General features: G+C 38.1%; 1 protein-coding gene across 1 annotated transcript in view; it reads left to right on the top strand.

Annotated features, from left to right (window-relative positions):
• The first annotated feature begins 1096 nt into the window (after nt 1–1096).
• LOC120536683 (signal-regulatory protein gamma-like) overlaps nt 1097–17927 on the top strand; it is a 31637-nt gene continuing 14806 nt past the window's right edge. Inside the window, exons 1-3 of the mRNA XM_039765122.1 lie at nt 1097–1498; nt 11194–11532; nt 16875–17156. Of these exons, the coding sequence (XP_039621056.1) occupies nt 1447–1498; nt 11194–11532; nt 16875–17156 (673 nt within the window). The 5' untranslated portion in view covers nt 1097–1446. The remainder of the gene's footprint in view (nt 1499–11193; nt 11533–16874; nt 17157–17927) is intronic.

The following is a 17927-nucleotide window of genomic DNA, read 5'->3' as shown; positions in this document are numbered from 1 at the left end:
ACAATGCAATCTGCCAGTATTTAAAGCAAACCTGCTTTCAAATGACAAGACACTGGTTCTGGCATTAGTGTTCTTAAATCAGATATGGAGCGAATAAGAAGCCATAAAGAATATATAAGAACGAGTAGCTAACTTCCTCCTTGGGTTTTTTAAAAGGTTTAATGACACATGCCGTTAGCTGTAATAATTACCACCAGGCCCTTTCACAGACTATGTGACAAAAAAAAAAAAAAAGAAAAGAAAATGTTCATCTCTTCTTGTAATTCAGTTCCTTTTCTCTATCTTGAAATTGCCAGTTCCAGGGTTTCGTTTTTATGCCCCTCCCATTGCCACTGAAGATCACGTGTACAGCTTACCAGTTTGTTCGCAGAGGTAGAGTCACATGACGCTTACGCGAGTTAAGTTTTGTACGCGAAACTGGCATAATACACACAATAAACCAGTAGAAGACTCGCATGTAATCGAACGATATATAAAACCAATAAAGTATATAATACCCCCGTGAGTCTCATGTAAGACGTGCATGAACCCCCATAGTGCATACACAAAACCATCGCTTTGGAAGAAGGGCAGCAGGAAACGAACGCGAGCCAAACTCGTTCATGCGCACACCGATAGCATCCGAGCGTAACTCACTCACAAACCAGTAACAACTGCACGAGAGCCAGTGGTGTACAAGCGCACATCAATAGGATTCATATACAAACCAGCAGTATACGTTTAAACACCGATATAGTTTGTACGCAAACCGACATTATACGGAAACAAGCCAAAGCAGTTCATATAAATGAAACCAGCCCTGCGGCTTAAGCATTGCTTTTAGTAGGCACTACGTAAGTCAATCATTTGTACTCTCTAGGGGTGAAACCTGTGCACCTTTAAATGTGTTTCCATTTAATGCCGTTGTGTCTGTCAAATCACAAATCGTGGCGATCTTCTAAATAGTGGGGGATAAAGAATGTGGGACAGCAGAGCAAGAGACGTCACTGCTTGGCTTGTCACAGTTGGGTGACTTGCACTTCAGGGCCCCTTGACGTGTACTTATATTGTTTAAACATTATATCTTATACTGTGAAACAAGAACTATTGATTTTTAGTGTGGAGGGACGAATTATAGGTTTATTACAATAACATATCCGTGTAGCTATCATGCCAATTTAAAGAAACAAATTATAGTAATTAATTGACTGTAAGGGTTAAACAAGAAACTTTGCTGAAGGAGGGAATACCTCTTGAGGAGGAAGCAGGAAGTGTGTTTGTTTTTCTTTCTTTTTTAATTTTGCTCTTTGGCCGATGACAGTCGCCTGCTTATTATTAACTCCATACTGCTCAGTATAGCGATACACCTTCTCTGTATCGGATGAACAAAAAAAAAAAATTACACCAACTTTCCCCTTGGACTGGGGATCCCCCAGGAGACAGCGAGGTCTTCTTCTTTAAGGACAAATGAAAATGAACTATGAGAAGATACTTTGCTTTGTACTTTCCTTCATCACCGGTGAGTAGCAGAGATGGTATTTGATATCGAAGACGGCATAGTCCAATTTAAATATTAATGATTCATCGACTAAGTTATAAAACACTTTAAATGGTTCAGTAATGAATTACAATGTAGGAATGCAAATCATAACGAGGTAAACTTAGCTTGACGCTCGACATTCGATCGCTTTGACAAGCTTCGTAACTATCAAAAATAGTCAAATCGTTTGGTTAGGGACGTGCACTGCTACAGAACATTGCCGCACCCATCACACGACAAACTAACTCAGGACCCCAAATTTGTGCGATTGTGACATTCGTTGGAGTTAATAAAGTCAATAAAGCTATAGTTAAGTTGTTCTAAGGGGGGCGCGAAGATGTGAAAAAAAGAAGACAATTCAAAAATATGGAAAATACATCTATTGAAACCAAAACAAATGAATTTAAACTACATTCCGATACTAGAAAAATAAATGCAAATATAGTTAGATAAATGTCGATAAAAGTTAAGTAGGTATAATAAAATATGCATCTATGATATAGCTATGATATATCATTAATTAAAAACGAACTAATTGCTATTAGTGGGCTCCTTTCAAAAAAACGTTGGGGGGGGCGATTAAAACTGTTATGAAAACTCGGGTCGCAAATACTTAAAGGTTGAGAAACGCAGCTATAGTTAATCAATCATCATAACCTGTATGTTTTTCTTCAACAACAAAAGTAAACTTACTTTTGCCCACCCCTGTGTATTTAAATATATTTAAACAATTTATAACGATGACCTTGAACCTGAACTTTTAACAAAACACTACTTGAGGAAGTAAAACCTGAATTTGAATACCTTCCTATAAAGTCAAATTTGAAAAGAAGTTCAATAAGAAAATGTGGCCAACGTATTAATGAGGCCAACGTATTAATTCTCGAATTGACCGCATATGAGACACAGACAAGTCAATATGAAAATGAAATTACTGTTGACTTAAATGCACTACTAAAGACGGCTTTAATTGAAAGAATAAGCATGGGCATGCATTAAAAGTTGTGTTAAAAAAACTTGGTTCATCTAAAAATAAAATTGTTCATCATCATCATCATCATCATCATCATCATCATCATCATCGATTGAAAATTATCCTCTACACAAGTGCTGTTGTCTGTGAACTGCAATCTCCGAGCTGCTTTTTTTTTGTTTTTTTTGGTCTCCCCCCCTGTTCCACCCCTTCGGACAGTTTAGCACGTCTAAGGAATTTAAGGCTCTTGTTCAGAAAGCGGGCTCCACTTGGTTATTTCACAATAATTAAGATTAGGTAATTAAGTAGGTTTCGCATTGCTGTTATCATTATAGGGCTAAGATATAACATCACGAACCTATTTTATTGACCTTAAGGTTAGTGTTTGGGCGAGGGGAAGGCCGTCTCAAGTGGCGTCCGCAAGTTCTGAACAAGACACGGGATTTAATACTTTTTTGCTTGGTAGATTGATGGTGTGTCTTGGCATTTTTTGAATTTACAAAAGTGTGCCACCACAGAAAAACAATTGAAGACACTGCACTTAACCACACCATCGCCTCTGGCATGCAAAACGTTCTCCGTAGCTGCTGTCTCACTTGAACACTGACACCGTGTATTATCTGGGTCGTTATGCATAAACTAGCGAAGATATTGCAAACTGGAAAAATGGGTTATGATAATCATTACATTTGTATTCCGGGGAATGTTTTAATTATAGGGCCGTCAGCATGTAAGAAAGCTATCTGGCAGGCTGGCGAGTTAAATACCGAGGTACTAGAGACTGACTTTGGTGTTAGTGCCACTCAGAGATAACTTATTTAGAACTTGGTGATATGACATTGAATCGACCGTCATAAAGAAACGTGAAATAAAAAATATGAATAATAAAAAAAAAAAAGACAGAGCGTAATTTTTACCTTTGCAACTTTTTTTCCCAACGACTCCTCTACACCTTAGATAGTATATAAATAAAGAAAATGAACACCTGCGCTACATATCGACATATGGCTTACCATTGTGATCCGCGTCATAGAATATTTGAAACCTTTAAATGACAATTTTATTTGATAAGGTTTGTAAAGGCAGTATGTGAATACGGTACTGGATGTGTATGTAATTATTTAGGTACACACATTTTTTGTATTATTGTTTCGTGATGTTAAAAAAAAAAAAAAAATACCACTGTGATCTACTCGATGCTGGCCCGGGATGCGACAACCATTTTTATCAGACCGCATATATATATGATTTTCTGAATATGTAACGTCAAAGCCTGATTATATAAAGTTAGCGTCGGAATAAATAAAGTAATTTGGAATATATAAAGTCAAAACTTGAATATATAAGGTCAGCGTCGGAATATAAAGTTAGGACAATTCACAAATAAAATGGCCTAGTTCTATCAAATATTCTGTCATTTCCGTGCTTGTCATAGTGAAAGGTAAACTTCGACAGATGCCACTCAGAACCATTCGGGCTTGTGAGGTCCGTCAGAAAATGCGCCCATACAAATAGAATAAATAAATATAGTGTTGAAATTGCCGGGCACATACATCATAATGAATACATTAACTGAACAGTGTTTTTTTTATTATTATTATTTTTTAATACTTTTCTGAATGAGTTTTTGTTAACTTATTTCATTACGTTGTATTAGGAACTTATTGAGTTCACTAAAAATGTGTCTGAGCCGTTTCAGTCAATATATATTGACTTTGACTTTAGGCCTATATATTCAGGAATAACTTTAAAATCTGACTTTAAATTTACATTTACTCCGACGCTGACTTTATATAATCTGGAGTGACTTTATATATTCTGACACTGACTTTATATACAGTATTCAAGTTTTGACTGTATATGTTTAGGAATGACTTTATATATTCAGAAAATCATTGTGCCTGCCTGTTTGGCAATATGTATGTATGTATGAATATGTTTTTGGTGTGTAAATGTGTGTGTGTTGCAAATGGGAGTTTATGAGCTTTACTTATTCTCAACCGTATTTACTGTTTTTGTACAGATTACAAAGCGCTACATGATCCGAGGTTTGTGTGACGGCAGCACCGATCGACGATGCTGACCCTCTTTGGGTTCGAGTCCCGCGCTGGCTCGTAATCTGCATGGACTTTGTTGCACGTTCCGTCCATGTCGATACAGAATTCCTTCTGGTTCTCCAGACGATTGTCGTCCCTAAATTATTCCCATTTAAGACTGCCAACTCTTTCTAGAAATGAGGACATTTGGCTCGAAAAATAAGGACGCCGAGAAACGCATATGATGCCATAATATGCATTTATACTGTTTTATGTTTTTTTTTTAAATGATATAAACCTTTAGCAGCAGTTTATCGCTATAATTATGATATGATGGCCACAGTCACATACACTGGCAAAATAATAACCCTTTAAATATTTTGAACATGTCAAGCCTCCTGAATTAACAGACTTCATTCTTTCGTTCTTATTTGGATAGCTTTAACTGTCGTAATCCTTCCAGTAAAATAAAAATAATTTTACTCGTTTCAGTTTAGTTTGTTTGCATTTATCTTTATTCTTTTAATATTTTTCCACTGAAGGCATTTTTCTCAGTAAATCTGGGTTATTCGTTAAATATGAATAGAAATCTTTACACAGCCTGCTACTGAAATTGAATCTGGTCAGCATTCTCCTCTTAACTGAATCTGTTCTGCCCTTTCGAAAGAAACGATATTTGTTGTTTAAGTAGTCCGTGAAGTTGCACTTTCTTTTCGGCATAATGCGATTCCTGAATTTATGTAAGTGAAAGAATTATGAAAATATTATTAAATGACTTGAAGAAATGACTTATTAGTTGATCAACTGATAACTAAAAAGTATTGCATTTATATGACAGAATAAATGTGTGCTTTTTTAATTAACTGAAATTGTAATAGTTGAGTCATTCATTTACAACTAGCTGAAATACCCAGCGTTGCCCGGGAGGAAAATAAAGTGTTTTTTTTTATTGTTTGCGAAAAATATAATAAAAAAACACAACTTTAAAAATAAAAATAAATTAACAAACAATGAAGTCTCACTAATGTGCTTTTCTTGCGGTCTTGTATGTATGTTATCATCCAGTTGACACTCAGAACCGGCCAACCCTATTTAATTTCAAAAGCAACAGGGCCGCGGCGCTGGCAGTTCACAGTTCGCCCTCTGGTGGTCATTCAGAGTGTCAACTGGATGATAACGTGCATACAAAACCGCAAGATTACCCCCACCCTACCCAGAAAGGGAGGGGGGGTGTTTAGGGCTGATTTAACCCCACAGTATTTTTAGTCGACCAATGAGAAACGTGTACCGAGTTACATGAAAACCGCTCCAGGCGTTCGGAAGTGATACTGGAACATACATACATACACACATCGACTTTTATATAAATAGACTAGCAGAAATACCCAGCGTTGCTCGGGAGGAAAATAAAGTGTTTTTTTTTTTAATTGTTTCAGAAAAACATAATTAAAAAAAATACATAACTTTAAAAATAAATTAACGAACAATAAAGACTCACTAATGTGCTTGTCTTGCAGTCTTGTATGTATGTTATCATCCAGTTGACGCTCGGAACTGGCCAGCTCTATTTAATTTGAAAAGCAACAGGAGCACGGTGGCACTCAAACATAAAGAATGCTGGCAGTCACCTGCTATATACTAACTGTGTAAGCCGATCCTGGGAAGTATTGAAATCATCAGAACTGCTCTGGGCAATGTGCTATGAGGATTTGTGTTGCCGACGTGCTTGTATCATTTGTGCATTAGCAGCTAAGCGACTGTCTTTCTTGGGAGGTTTCCATTTGCCGGTGTGCTGGCCTCGCTTGTGTATTCTCGGAGCTGGAGCCCTCACCCCGACTCCACCTCTCACTTCCGGGCCGGACAGACACACACACTTGCACGTGTAGATCTCTATTTAATTTCAAAAGCAACAGGGGCGCGGTGGTGGCGCTCAAACATAAAGAATGCTGGCACTCACCTCCAGTTCACCTTCCGGTGGTCATTCCGGGTGTCAACTGGATGATAACGTGCATACAAGACCGCAAGATCACCTCCCACCCTACCCAGAAAGGGGTGGGTTAGGGTTGATTTCAGCCTACAGTATTTTTAGTCGACCATTGAGGAACACATGTACCAAGTTTCATGAAAATCACTCCAGCCATTTGGAAGTGATGCTAGAACATACATACATACACACATTGACTTTTATATATATATAGATTATAAATCCATTTTGGAACAACGGGTGGCAATAACAATATTTTCCATTAAAATATTACAAAGAAGTACTTACTTACACTTAAATATGGCGGACTGTACCTCGATGTATGAAATTTCTTGTTTAACCAAGCAGCTGAAAGAAGAATCGAAAATAAGATCTCACATACAAAACACGAAATTGTAATTTCGATTTTGAATAAATTCACATAGTTATGGTGGAATAGGATTACAAATAATTAAGGAAAGGAACATCATTTATAATGAACTGTCACAAGATTATAAAACTGATTTTAAAAGATGGAGTGAAAAAGCCAAGTTGGACAGATATCTACTTTTCTCATCAATCTCTGCGTTGTTTACTACCAGAATGGAACTGAAGATTCTGGGAGAAAATGAGGACAGTTGGCAGCCCAACTCCCATTGTGTGTTTGGTGGGGGAGAGGGGGCGGGGTGAAGGAGCCCCAAACAATGGCGGCTACTCCAGAGTTGGGTCCTGTTTTGCACCCTCGACTGTCAGGAAAAACGCCCCAGATGACCCAGAAGTGAATTAACTGTATATGTGAACAAACAGAGGTTATTTATTTATAAAGCCATAGGAAAGTCTCAATGTGTAACAGTCACATGCAACTAATGTTCATATTGGAAATATTAGGCCAATGAAACTTTATTTCATAATATTGCTAAGGGTGTGGGGAATAATTTTCAACCCACCACAAAAGGTGTGAGCTACGTGTTTATTTATTTAATAATGTATGTATTGTTTGTTTCTACACTAATATCTGTGGGGGAAAAAAGAAAAGGGTGAGCCATGCAGTTTGATTCAAGATTCCAGAGTTTATTCATGCCACACACACAGTTATGCGATTTACAATGTGCAGTGAAATGAAAAGTTGGACTACTCCAGGATTGTGTGAACCAAAGCAAACATACAATAGAATAAATAATACAATAAGAAAAAGATAATAAAATTAACTAAGTTAAATTAAGTTAAATTAGATTAAAGTCTGAAAAAGTATAAAGTGAGTGTGCACTGAGTGTGCTATGAGCGTTAGGTTTGAGTGTTTGTTCTTTATGGCCTGACAGTAAAGGATCCTTTCGGTCTCCCAGTCTTTGCCATTTGACTGCATAGCCACTTGCTTGAGCTCAGCAGACTGAACAGTCTGTTACTGAGGTGGGTAGAGTCCATGATTATTTTAATTGTCCTGATCCTTCAGCGCTTGGTGTAGATAACCTGCAGAGAGGGCAGTGCAGATCTTAAGATGCGCTCTGCTGAATGCACCACTCTCTGCAGGGCTTTGCAATCTCGGCCTGAATGATTCCTAAACTGTGATGTGCAGCTCTTATGTTAGGATGCTGTTTCTGGTACCGGTGTGAAAAGTTTTCAAAATAGGTGGGGAGACCTTCAATGTCTTTAGTCACTTCAGGTGATAAAGACGCCATCTTGCCTGAGTTTGTGTGTGCTGGGTCCTTGTGATGTGCACACACTGGTATCTGAAGCCACTCATCCTCTCTTAGCAGGAACTCCATTTATGCTGATGGGACTGTAGATCTACTGCTGCTTCCACATGAAATCCACCACAAGCTCCTTGGTCTTGCTAACATTCAGTGAGAGATTATGAGCCTAACACCACACTGCCAGGTTCTCTACTTGGTCTAGGTAGGCCTCCTTGTCATTGTTGGAAATGAGGCCTAAGAACACTGTGTCATCAGCAAACTTACCAATGGTGTAGGAGTTGTGCTTGCCCTCACCATTGTTTGTGTAAAGGGAGTACAGTAGAGGACTCGGTACACAGCCTTGTGGGGTTCCTGTGTTCACAGTGATAGTGCTGGACAAGCAGCTCCCTGCTCTCACCACCTGAGGCCTGCCTGTTAGAAAATCTAGTGCCCAGTCACAGAGGTAGCACATTGCATGTTGTGAGAAGAGGGTGAACCAGGAAAAATAAGTCAGTCTCTTTCTTTTACCTTATATGATTTAAAAAATTATGTTTGTTAATTTTTTTATTTGTTTGTTTATCCTTGCAAAGTTCTGAATTAGAGCACAACTCTGATAGTTAGTAGTAAAGCACTTGTATGGCAGTTCTAATTGTTAAGTAATGTCACTTAGTTGGCTAGATGACTAAATCCTAGACTGGAAAAGAGAAAATAAATTCTCTTTGCTACATTTAAACGTAATGACATTTTTGTGTAATTATACCTCATAATAATAATAATAATAATAATAATAATAATAATAATAATAATAATAATAATAATACATTTTATTTATATAGCACCTTTCCATTCTCAAGGTGCTTTATTGCACTCACTGCCTTGGTTTTGTATGGATATCTCGTAAGCCAATCCTTTATTTTATTATATATGCTAATATTTATTATATACTAACATTAATAAACTTAAATAAACATAAATAAATTTATTACCAGTTTCACCCTTTGTTAGTTCTATGTGTCTAAATATTATTTATTACATTTTACACTCATTTATGTGATAGACATGTCTTTTTTGACTGCATGTGGAATTTCCTACTACAGAGATGTTGTTTTCAAAAGGGGAAAAAGTTACGCTTCAGTAGGCAGGGATAAAATATCAGTGGCTAGGGAAATTTCTTTACACCCTAATAAATGGAAACAAAAATTCCTTGGTACAACATCAAATACAGTGATCCCTCGCTATATCGCGCTTCAACTTTCGCGGCTTCACTCCATCACGGATTTTAAATGTAAGCATATCTAAATATATATCACGGAATTTTCGCTGGTTCGCAGATTTCTGCGCACAATGGGTCTTTTAATTTATGGTACATGCTTACTCAGTTTGTTTGCCCAATTGATTTTATTCAAGGGACGCTATTGGCGGATGGCTGAGAAGCTACCTAATCAGAGCACGTATTACGTATTAAATAAAACTCCTCAATGATATATGATATGCTTCCTGTGCGGTGTTTCGCACACTTCAAAGCTCTAACAGCCCGTATTAATTTTTGATTGTTTGCTTTTCTCTGTCTCTCTCACTCTCTCTGACATTCTCTGCTCCTGATGGAGTGGGTGTGAGCAGAGGGTCTGTTTGCACAGAGGCTGTTTGCTTAGAAGATACGGACGCTCCTCTAAAAAATGCTGAAAGACTACCTTCGCATTGATCCCTTCATTGCAGCCGCTTTGTCGCGGTGCTTCCCATACTTAAAAGCCCAACAGCCTTATTGATTTTTGATTGTTTACTTTACTCTCTCTCTCTGACATTCTCTGCTCCTGACGCACACCTTGAAGAGGAAGATATGTTTGCATTCTTTTAATTGTGAGAAAGAACTGTCATCTCTGTCTTGTCATGGAGCACAGTTTAAAATTTTAACTAAAGGGTGTTAATTCATGTCTAGAGGGCTCTAATAATGTTAAAAAATGTGTTTAGAAGGTCGTAAACAGGTTTTCAATGCTCTAACTGAGAAAATATTAGATTTATAAATAAAGAATCCTATTTTGTGTAAATTAATTTATCTGTCTGGAGCAGATTAACCGCAATAAATGAGGGTTTACTGTATAACTGTGCGGAGAATATTTATAAACAGTGTGGGAGAGTTTCTAAGGGATTAAAATATATAAAAACAACCATACAAACATATGGCTTCTGCTTTGCGGATTTTCACCTATCACGGGGGCTTCTGGAATGCAACCACCGCGATGGAGGAGGGATTACTTTAATTGAAATGAACAAAAAATAAATTTTGTCTTTGTTTTACACAAATTTAAAAAGCTGCAATAGTAACTTAACAATAACAATGTATGTGATGTGTTTCAGTCAGGTTTTAAAAAACATCATAGTACTGAATCGGCACTGCTGAAGGTAAGAAATGAGATTCTATTAACTTTGGACTCGGGCTCTTCTGCAGTCTTGGTTGGTTGCTGGATCTCAGTGCGGCATTTGACACCGTGGACCATGGAATTCTGTTAAAACAGCTTGAGAATGAAGTAGGCATTCAAGGCTGTGCATTGAATTGGTTCGTGACCTACCTGAAAGGCAGATCTGTGTCTGTTAACATAGATGGGAATTTCTCTCTGCCAGCTCCTCTCACACAAGGTGTCCCTCAAAGAGCCTGGCTCCCCTTCTGTTTTCCCTTTATCTGCTCCCCGTGAGGGCCATCTTTTACAAACATGATATTGTGTATCATTGTCATTCTGATGATACGCAGTTGTACCTCAAAGTTAGTTCTGACATCACTTCATCTGTAAAAAAGCTGTTAAAATGCTTGTGTTGCTGTTCATCCAGACAGATATTGATACATGTGAATTACTGGCTGTGTTTGGGCTTGCTACACAAGTTTAAATGTGCAGAGCACATTGAAATTCATAGCCCAATGTCTGACCAGCATGCAGCAGGTTTCCATTTTCCAACGCCATGATCACCAACTGTTGTGAAAACCTCTGTATTCTTCAGTGATTTCAGTTTTTTTTCTTCTCTTTCATTTTTTTTTCTAGTTACCTTTGGTGAGTTCCAGGTCTCTCCTCCATTTACAGAGGTGAATGCAGTCGTCAATTCCGAAGTGCTTCTCCATTGCAAGTTCACTTTGGTAAAACATAATCATGGCCTGAAATTCTTGCTTCTTACCTGGAAGGTCAAAGATGCAGAGCTGGCAAAGGTGAAGTATGGTGAAGTGACATCCAGCGACAAAGTAGCACTCTTTGAAAATGAGATTCACAGAGGAAATGGATCCTTACTTTTGAGGAATATCAACATTCAGGATGAAGGGGACTATATGTGTGACGTTTACGAGGCTCCAAGGTCTGGGACTTGTACAGTTCGGCTTAAAGTTACAGGTAAGGACCGACTCCAGCTGACGAATCGACCTAAAGTTCCATTAGGGCAAGGAGGGTAGAGTGAGAGTTGCACTCAAGATGGATGACAGAAAGAACTTTTTCATTCAATTGGCTGACACAATCTGGAAGAAATGATCTAATCATATATTTAAAGTGTACATTTTGATTTTCATATGATTTATAGAAAGTTCTTTAAACAAATAGATTTCTCTTACAAAGCTATTATAAATCTTTGGTGTCTAGAGACTGGATTTTGAAGATAATAAGAAAAGAGTTGTTATACAGGAGTAAATGCAAAACAAACAAAAAGAAAATAGTGAAATAAATACAGATAGCAATGAGTTGACAGGCATTCTATTTTTTTAAATCATTAAGTAAATCATTAAGTTCTAAATTTTGATTATTTGTTAAACACATTTGTATTTTCTAAGGAACGTGTACAGTAAGATATGAAGCTGCGGATGTTGATTTCATGATCTACCACACCAGAAAACAAAGGAACTCTTCTGACGACTAAACTTTTAAATAGGTTGGGAGCCTGCGCTGATTTCAGCACCACAAGACAAACCACCCGGTTTGGGACACGAGTGCAACTGTGCAATGGGTGACGCCTCAGCACCGCACTGGAACACTGTGAGGTTTTTTATGGTGGCTGGAGTGCCAATCCTGCCACCAACTCCCAAGTTTTCAGACCTGTTAATTAATGTCATACCCAGGATGAAGTAATTGCAGGTTAAGGGCCGTGCTCAAGGTTCCAACAGAGTAGAGTCACTTCTGACGTTTACGGGATTCGAACCAGCAACCTTGTGATCGCTGGCGCAGATTCCTGGCCTCAGGGCCACCGCTCCGCCCATTAAATAGGGCTAACTAGAAGAGGTGAAGAAACTTAGCTACATGGCAAAATAAGTAGCATAACATTCTCAAACTTGGCAAAAACATCTCAAGATTGCAGCTGGGAAGACACCCATCCTGGCAGCTGAGGCACAAGAAAGATGCCAACATTTATAACATGTACATACCGATGTGACGAAAAGCAGGGAAGTGCACATGGACATGGTGAAAACCAGTAAACTCAACAAAGACAACATACAGGCACAGGGACCTGATCTCAGAATGTTAGCTCCAAGCACTATAAAGCAGTACCACCATGTGTCTCCATGTGGCAAACTCCGAATCAATTCAGTTCAATAAAAAAATAAAGGATAAAGTGTGTGAGGGAACACAAAATGAATGCTAACACCATGTTGTCAAGTACTGGTTCACGTATGTGCCGGTCAGGACTGTCTCAGGGAACTCCTGCAACCATCCTTGTAGAACCTTCCCTGAGTCTCTGGTCTGCGACAGCCTTTTAAAGGGTCACCCCAATTCACTTGTCCATCACAGAAGGTAGCAGGAAGCCATTCATACGCTGATGGGCATCTCTGCCGCTTTTCTGTATCAGGGGGTTGGGTACTTAATATTTCTCCTCTCTGCTGCCTTCACTTATGTATACCCAAGGAGTTGGTGTCTCCTATTGATAAGTGAAACAGGTATCTTTTGAATCGTATGCTATTATGTGAAAATTACACAATTGTGAAACTCACTTAATAGTGTTGTTTGGGAGTTTTAAAGGTTTTGTAGGAAGTCAGAAATGAGTAATATTGTTCCCTAAAGCCACATTCACGCTTCTGGGCTTAGTTGCGTTCTTGTCTGCAGTTGTGTCAGGCATGTAATTTCTTGCATGCCAACTAAATCAATTCTGTTTATGTCTCAACTGCAAAGGGGCACAGTGCGTTTTTTAAAAATGTGACATGGTGTGTGTTTTCCGCACACAAATATACTGAAAAACACACCACTGTGCACATTATTGTGATTTTTCCATAGGAAAACATATTACGCAGAAAGTCATGTCTACCACTCACCCAAACTACTGCCTTATCTTGGAGCTGGTGGGCGCTTAGAAGTGTCCATACCCTCAGCTGAATTTCTTTTCTTTTCCCAATGCATCTTGAGGATTGAGATCACCAGGATTGGGATCATAATTGGTAAAGTGGGCCTTGTAGCATGTACTACCAGAACAACACATGAAAGACAGCTCAACAAAATGTCTTCACATAACTCGACAGGAAATGTGTCAGATGATTTTTTTTTTCTTTTACTGGAGGTCTTTATTGAAATACTAAATGATATGCATATAGAAGTGGAATTAACGCTTTAAAAACACTTCCAGGCAGGGGTTTTCTTTCTTCAGTTTAATGTGAATTGTTTCACTGAACACTAGTGTCTCTTAATTTTACACTAGGAGATAGCATCACCTCTTAGTAGTCCTATAATTCCACCAGGACATTTTACACCCAGCTCACGGCAAGCCTTACTTCATTGGTGTTACACTCACAATCCTTACCAGTCCTTTTTCAGTTTTTTTTCCCCCATAACAAACAAATTAATGTCAATAGGCACTCAATCCCATTTAAAACTTCTGAAATCTACGAAATAAGACCTAAGGGTCTAACTCATTAGGCAGGCCTCAACAAATATGGTCCTAATTGCCACCATCTAAACATTCTCCTAAATACCTCGCTGTTCAGGGGTTTCAAGTCTATAAACAAAACGTCATCTAGTAGAACAATCCAAAGACTGAAATGTATGCTGGTTCTGTCTAGGCAGCCATAAAAGAATCTTAAAATCAGATAACTACAGTTCTACATTGAGAAGTCGCTCTGCTTAAGCTCTATCAGTCAGGTAGGGACCAACAATTTCCTTTCAGAAAACTAAAAGTCTGATTCTCTAAATCCTGCATGTTACATGCAGTGGTAGCCAACCTATAAGCAGATAAACACTAAAGACAGATGTACTTTTTACCAAGAATGAGACTTGGCTGAAATGTAAAACTGGATTGCGCTATAAATTGCTATCAGACAAACCGATTTCCTTCACGCCACTCTCGATTATCAGTTTCAGGCGGTTTTGAGTGGCAGAGCTATCACATATTCTAGAAATTAGTAAGAACTCCCAGCTTCTGCTATAAACTATTAATGAGGTTATTGCTGGTATCTAAATTGTAACAGAAATTCTTTAACTAAAAAAAAAAAGTCTACTTTTTTTTATGATTCAATGATTTCAAATTTGAAATGAGTTAGAGGGGATTTGGCAAAGGGTTGTTAAAACGAACAGTACCACCAATGTAACCAAGGGCACCATTTTATATTTATGGCTTCTAAAACTACCATCTGAGATACAAGGACAAAATATTAAATACATTTTTTTTAATAACTCGCTTTTGTTTTTATGTCATAGTCTTGCCTTTTCTAGTTAAACCATGGCAGACTGCCTTGAAACTTTTATTTGGGGAAGGAGTGAAAGATTTAGATTCATCAAAAATTTCCATCTTTGGTTTTCGACAGATCTTGACATTTTAGGGTCCCTTGATACTGAAAACTTTGATATCACGAAGATAGGTGGGTGTGTGTGTGTCATGGTTTCTTGCGGATGGTCTAGAGCTAAAACGGCTGCTCAGCTCCCCTCCTATTAGCAACATTTACAGAAGCCAGAGATAACCAATATCTTCCTCAAACCTTTCACCAAGCACTAATCACCATTTTCCCAAAACAAAATAAGGACTTATTACAATGTGCATCATACAGACCAATTTCACTTCTGAATAACAACGTTAAAATACTCTCTAAAATCATAGCTAGAAGGATGGAGAAAGTGCTCCCCTCGGTAATATCACAAGACCAAACTGGATTTATTAGGGGCCAACACTTATCGTCAAATCTTCGACGCCTGTTTAATGTAATATACTCACCAACTAAATCAAACACCCCAGAAATATTATTATCATTGGATGCAGAAAAAGCATTCGACATGATTGAATGGAAATACCTTTTTACTACATTGGAGAAGTTTGGGTTTGGCCCGAACATTTGTGCATGGATTAAATTACTGTATACTAACCCAGAAGCTTCAGTTTGCATCAACAACATTTTCTCAGACTACTTTAAACTAGAACGTGACACTAGACAAGGATGCCCCTTATCACCGCTGCTGTTTGTGATTGCCATTGAACCACTGGCAATACATTGTCGAAATACTGATCAGATAAAGGGGATTAGCAGAGAAGGACTGGAACAGAAAATCTCATTATACGCAGATGATATGGTATTGTATATATCGGACCCAGAAAATTCTGTGCCTGCAGTCTTAACAGCACTCACAGAATTTCGAAAGATCTCTGGTCTCAGAATTAATCTGAATAAAAGTGTACTCTTTCCAGTGAATTCTCAAGCATATAATATTAGATTAGACACCCTACCTTTTATCATTGCAGAACAGTTTAAATACCTCGGGGTAAACATCACAAGTAAACATAAAGCTCTTTATCAACAAAATTTCGCCATCTGCATGGAAAAAATTAAACAAGACTTGTATAGATGGTCAACCCTTCATCTCACACTAGCTGGAAGAATTAACACTGTTAAGATAAAAACAGCTGGACGAAAAAATACCCAACTCGAAACTCAAGCTTGTCATGAGATAACGATATGCTGATTAGTTTTTGAGCCAAATTGTGCAAGAGAAAGAGACACTCTAGATCAGGGGTGGGCAGATTCAGTCCTGGAGGGCCACAGTGGCTGCAGGTTTTTGTTCCAACCCAGTTGCTTAATAAGAAGCCCTTATTGCTCAAGTAACACTTCTGCTTCACTTTAGTTGTCTCGCTCATTAAGACTTTGGACCCTTATTGCTTATTTTAGTCTTAAACAGCCGTAGTCTTGTTTTTTAATTACTCCTTATTGGCAATAAGATGCAAATGACAAAAGAAACCAGCAGTTCTCCATTTTGCTTGTTTCCATTTCCACCTGTGTGTATTTATTGTGCAATATTGGGTTTAATTAAATACTTGGGATAAAAGTGAAGAGAAAAAAGTGAAGGACTGAGAATAACTTGTCTGTCTTAGAGTTCAAATCATTTGGATGATATCCTTAGAAAGGAAAATAAATCTAGGATATGAGAATGACTTGACATGGCAGAGTTAAAGCACCAACAAGACATGAAATGAAATAATTGACAAGGATTAGTTTTTAATTAAGCAACTGGGTTGAAACAAAAACCTGCAACCACTACGGCCCTCCAGGACTGAATCTGCCCACCCGCGCTCTAGAGGAATCCTCAAATACCGTAATTCTGCAATTAATTATGAATTCTTCTCATCAATTGCTATCAAAATTATTTCTTTTATGATCAGAAAGGTCAGCAACAGAGTAATTAAATAATTACTGAAATGATAGAGAATAGTTTGGGGTAACTTGGCTCCTAGGGAGCAAAGCCTACTGATGCTCACATCAACATTTTGTTTTTGTCAGCTCCTCCAAAAGTCTCCCTGAACCCACCTATAGTGGTGGGCAATGTGCCAACAACCTCGGAGTGCCGTGCAGAGGGCTTCTACCCTGGAAACATCTCCATAGATTGGGTTCAGGAATCAAGTCTACTCTCATCCCAGGGGCCACTGCAGCTGCACAAGAATACAAATGGCACTTTTACGGCATGGAGGCCCTACAACTACACACCTGAAAAAGATGGGAAAAAGCTGTCCTGTGTGGTGAAGCACGAGTCCCAGGAGGGAAGTCTTCCATTACAGATCTGTAGTAAGTGATCAATTGCATTTAAATAAATGGATAGCACTCATCCTTACCCTTTGTGTTGGGCACACCCTAAGCATTTGTAACTGATTTGATGTTTTTCTTGTTTATGTTTAATTGTTATGACAGTCATGTCATCGCAGCACCATTTTGAACTTGGTTTTTGCTGTTAGCGCATCCATGTTGTACTTGTTTTACATGGCCAAGGTGTTGTGTTTAACAATGACACCTTTTGCCAGCCATGTGACTGTCAGCGTCACAATGTGTGACACGATATAAGATGGAGGCCTGGTAATAACGGGCTCTAAGCTTTTGATTCAGTCCAATTGAATATTTACTGTAATAGTAATAATGAGGGTCAAGGAATCTAAACATTAATAGAAGAGAAAGAAAATAGAAAAAAATAAGGCAAGTCAAATCCAAAGGACCGAATCCTAGAACAGTCCTAAAAGACCACAGGCTTTGAGCAATAAATAAGAGAAATGTAACAGTTACAAAAATAAAAACTTGCAATATAAAAAAATTATTTGTTAATTAAGCAATTAAGATAAACTTCTGAAATGTATTTGCTTAGGGTGCGTTGTTTTTTTTTCTGGAAAAATGTGTTTTTCAAAGAATTCTGAGGTACTTGAACCTTGTATTTCTAATTCAAGTTCCACACTACGTGATGACAAGCAGTTTTTCGACTGTTAAGCAATCTCCCTAATGAGAAGTTTACAGTCCCATGTTTTACCACAAGACGGTCTGCTTGATCGCACCCAGTGACTCACTCTGTGT

This window comes from Polypterus senegalus, chromosome 10 (genome assembly GCF_016835505.1).
Source record: "Polypterus senegalus isolate Bchr_013 chromosome 10, ASM1683550v1, whole genome shotgun sequence".
Taxonomy (NCBI): Eukaryota; Metazoa; Chordata; class Cladistia; order Polypteriformes; family Polypteridae; genus Polypterus; species Polypterus senegalus.
This window is presented reverse-complemented; position numbering and strand designations above follow the sequence as displayed.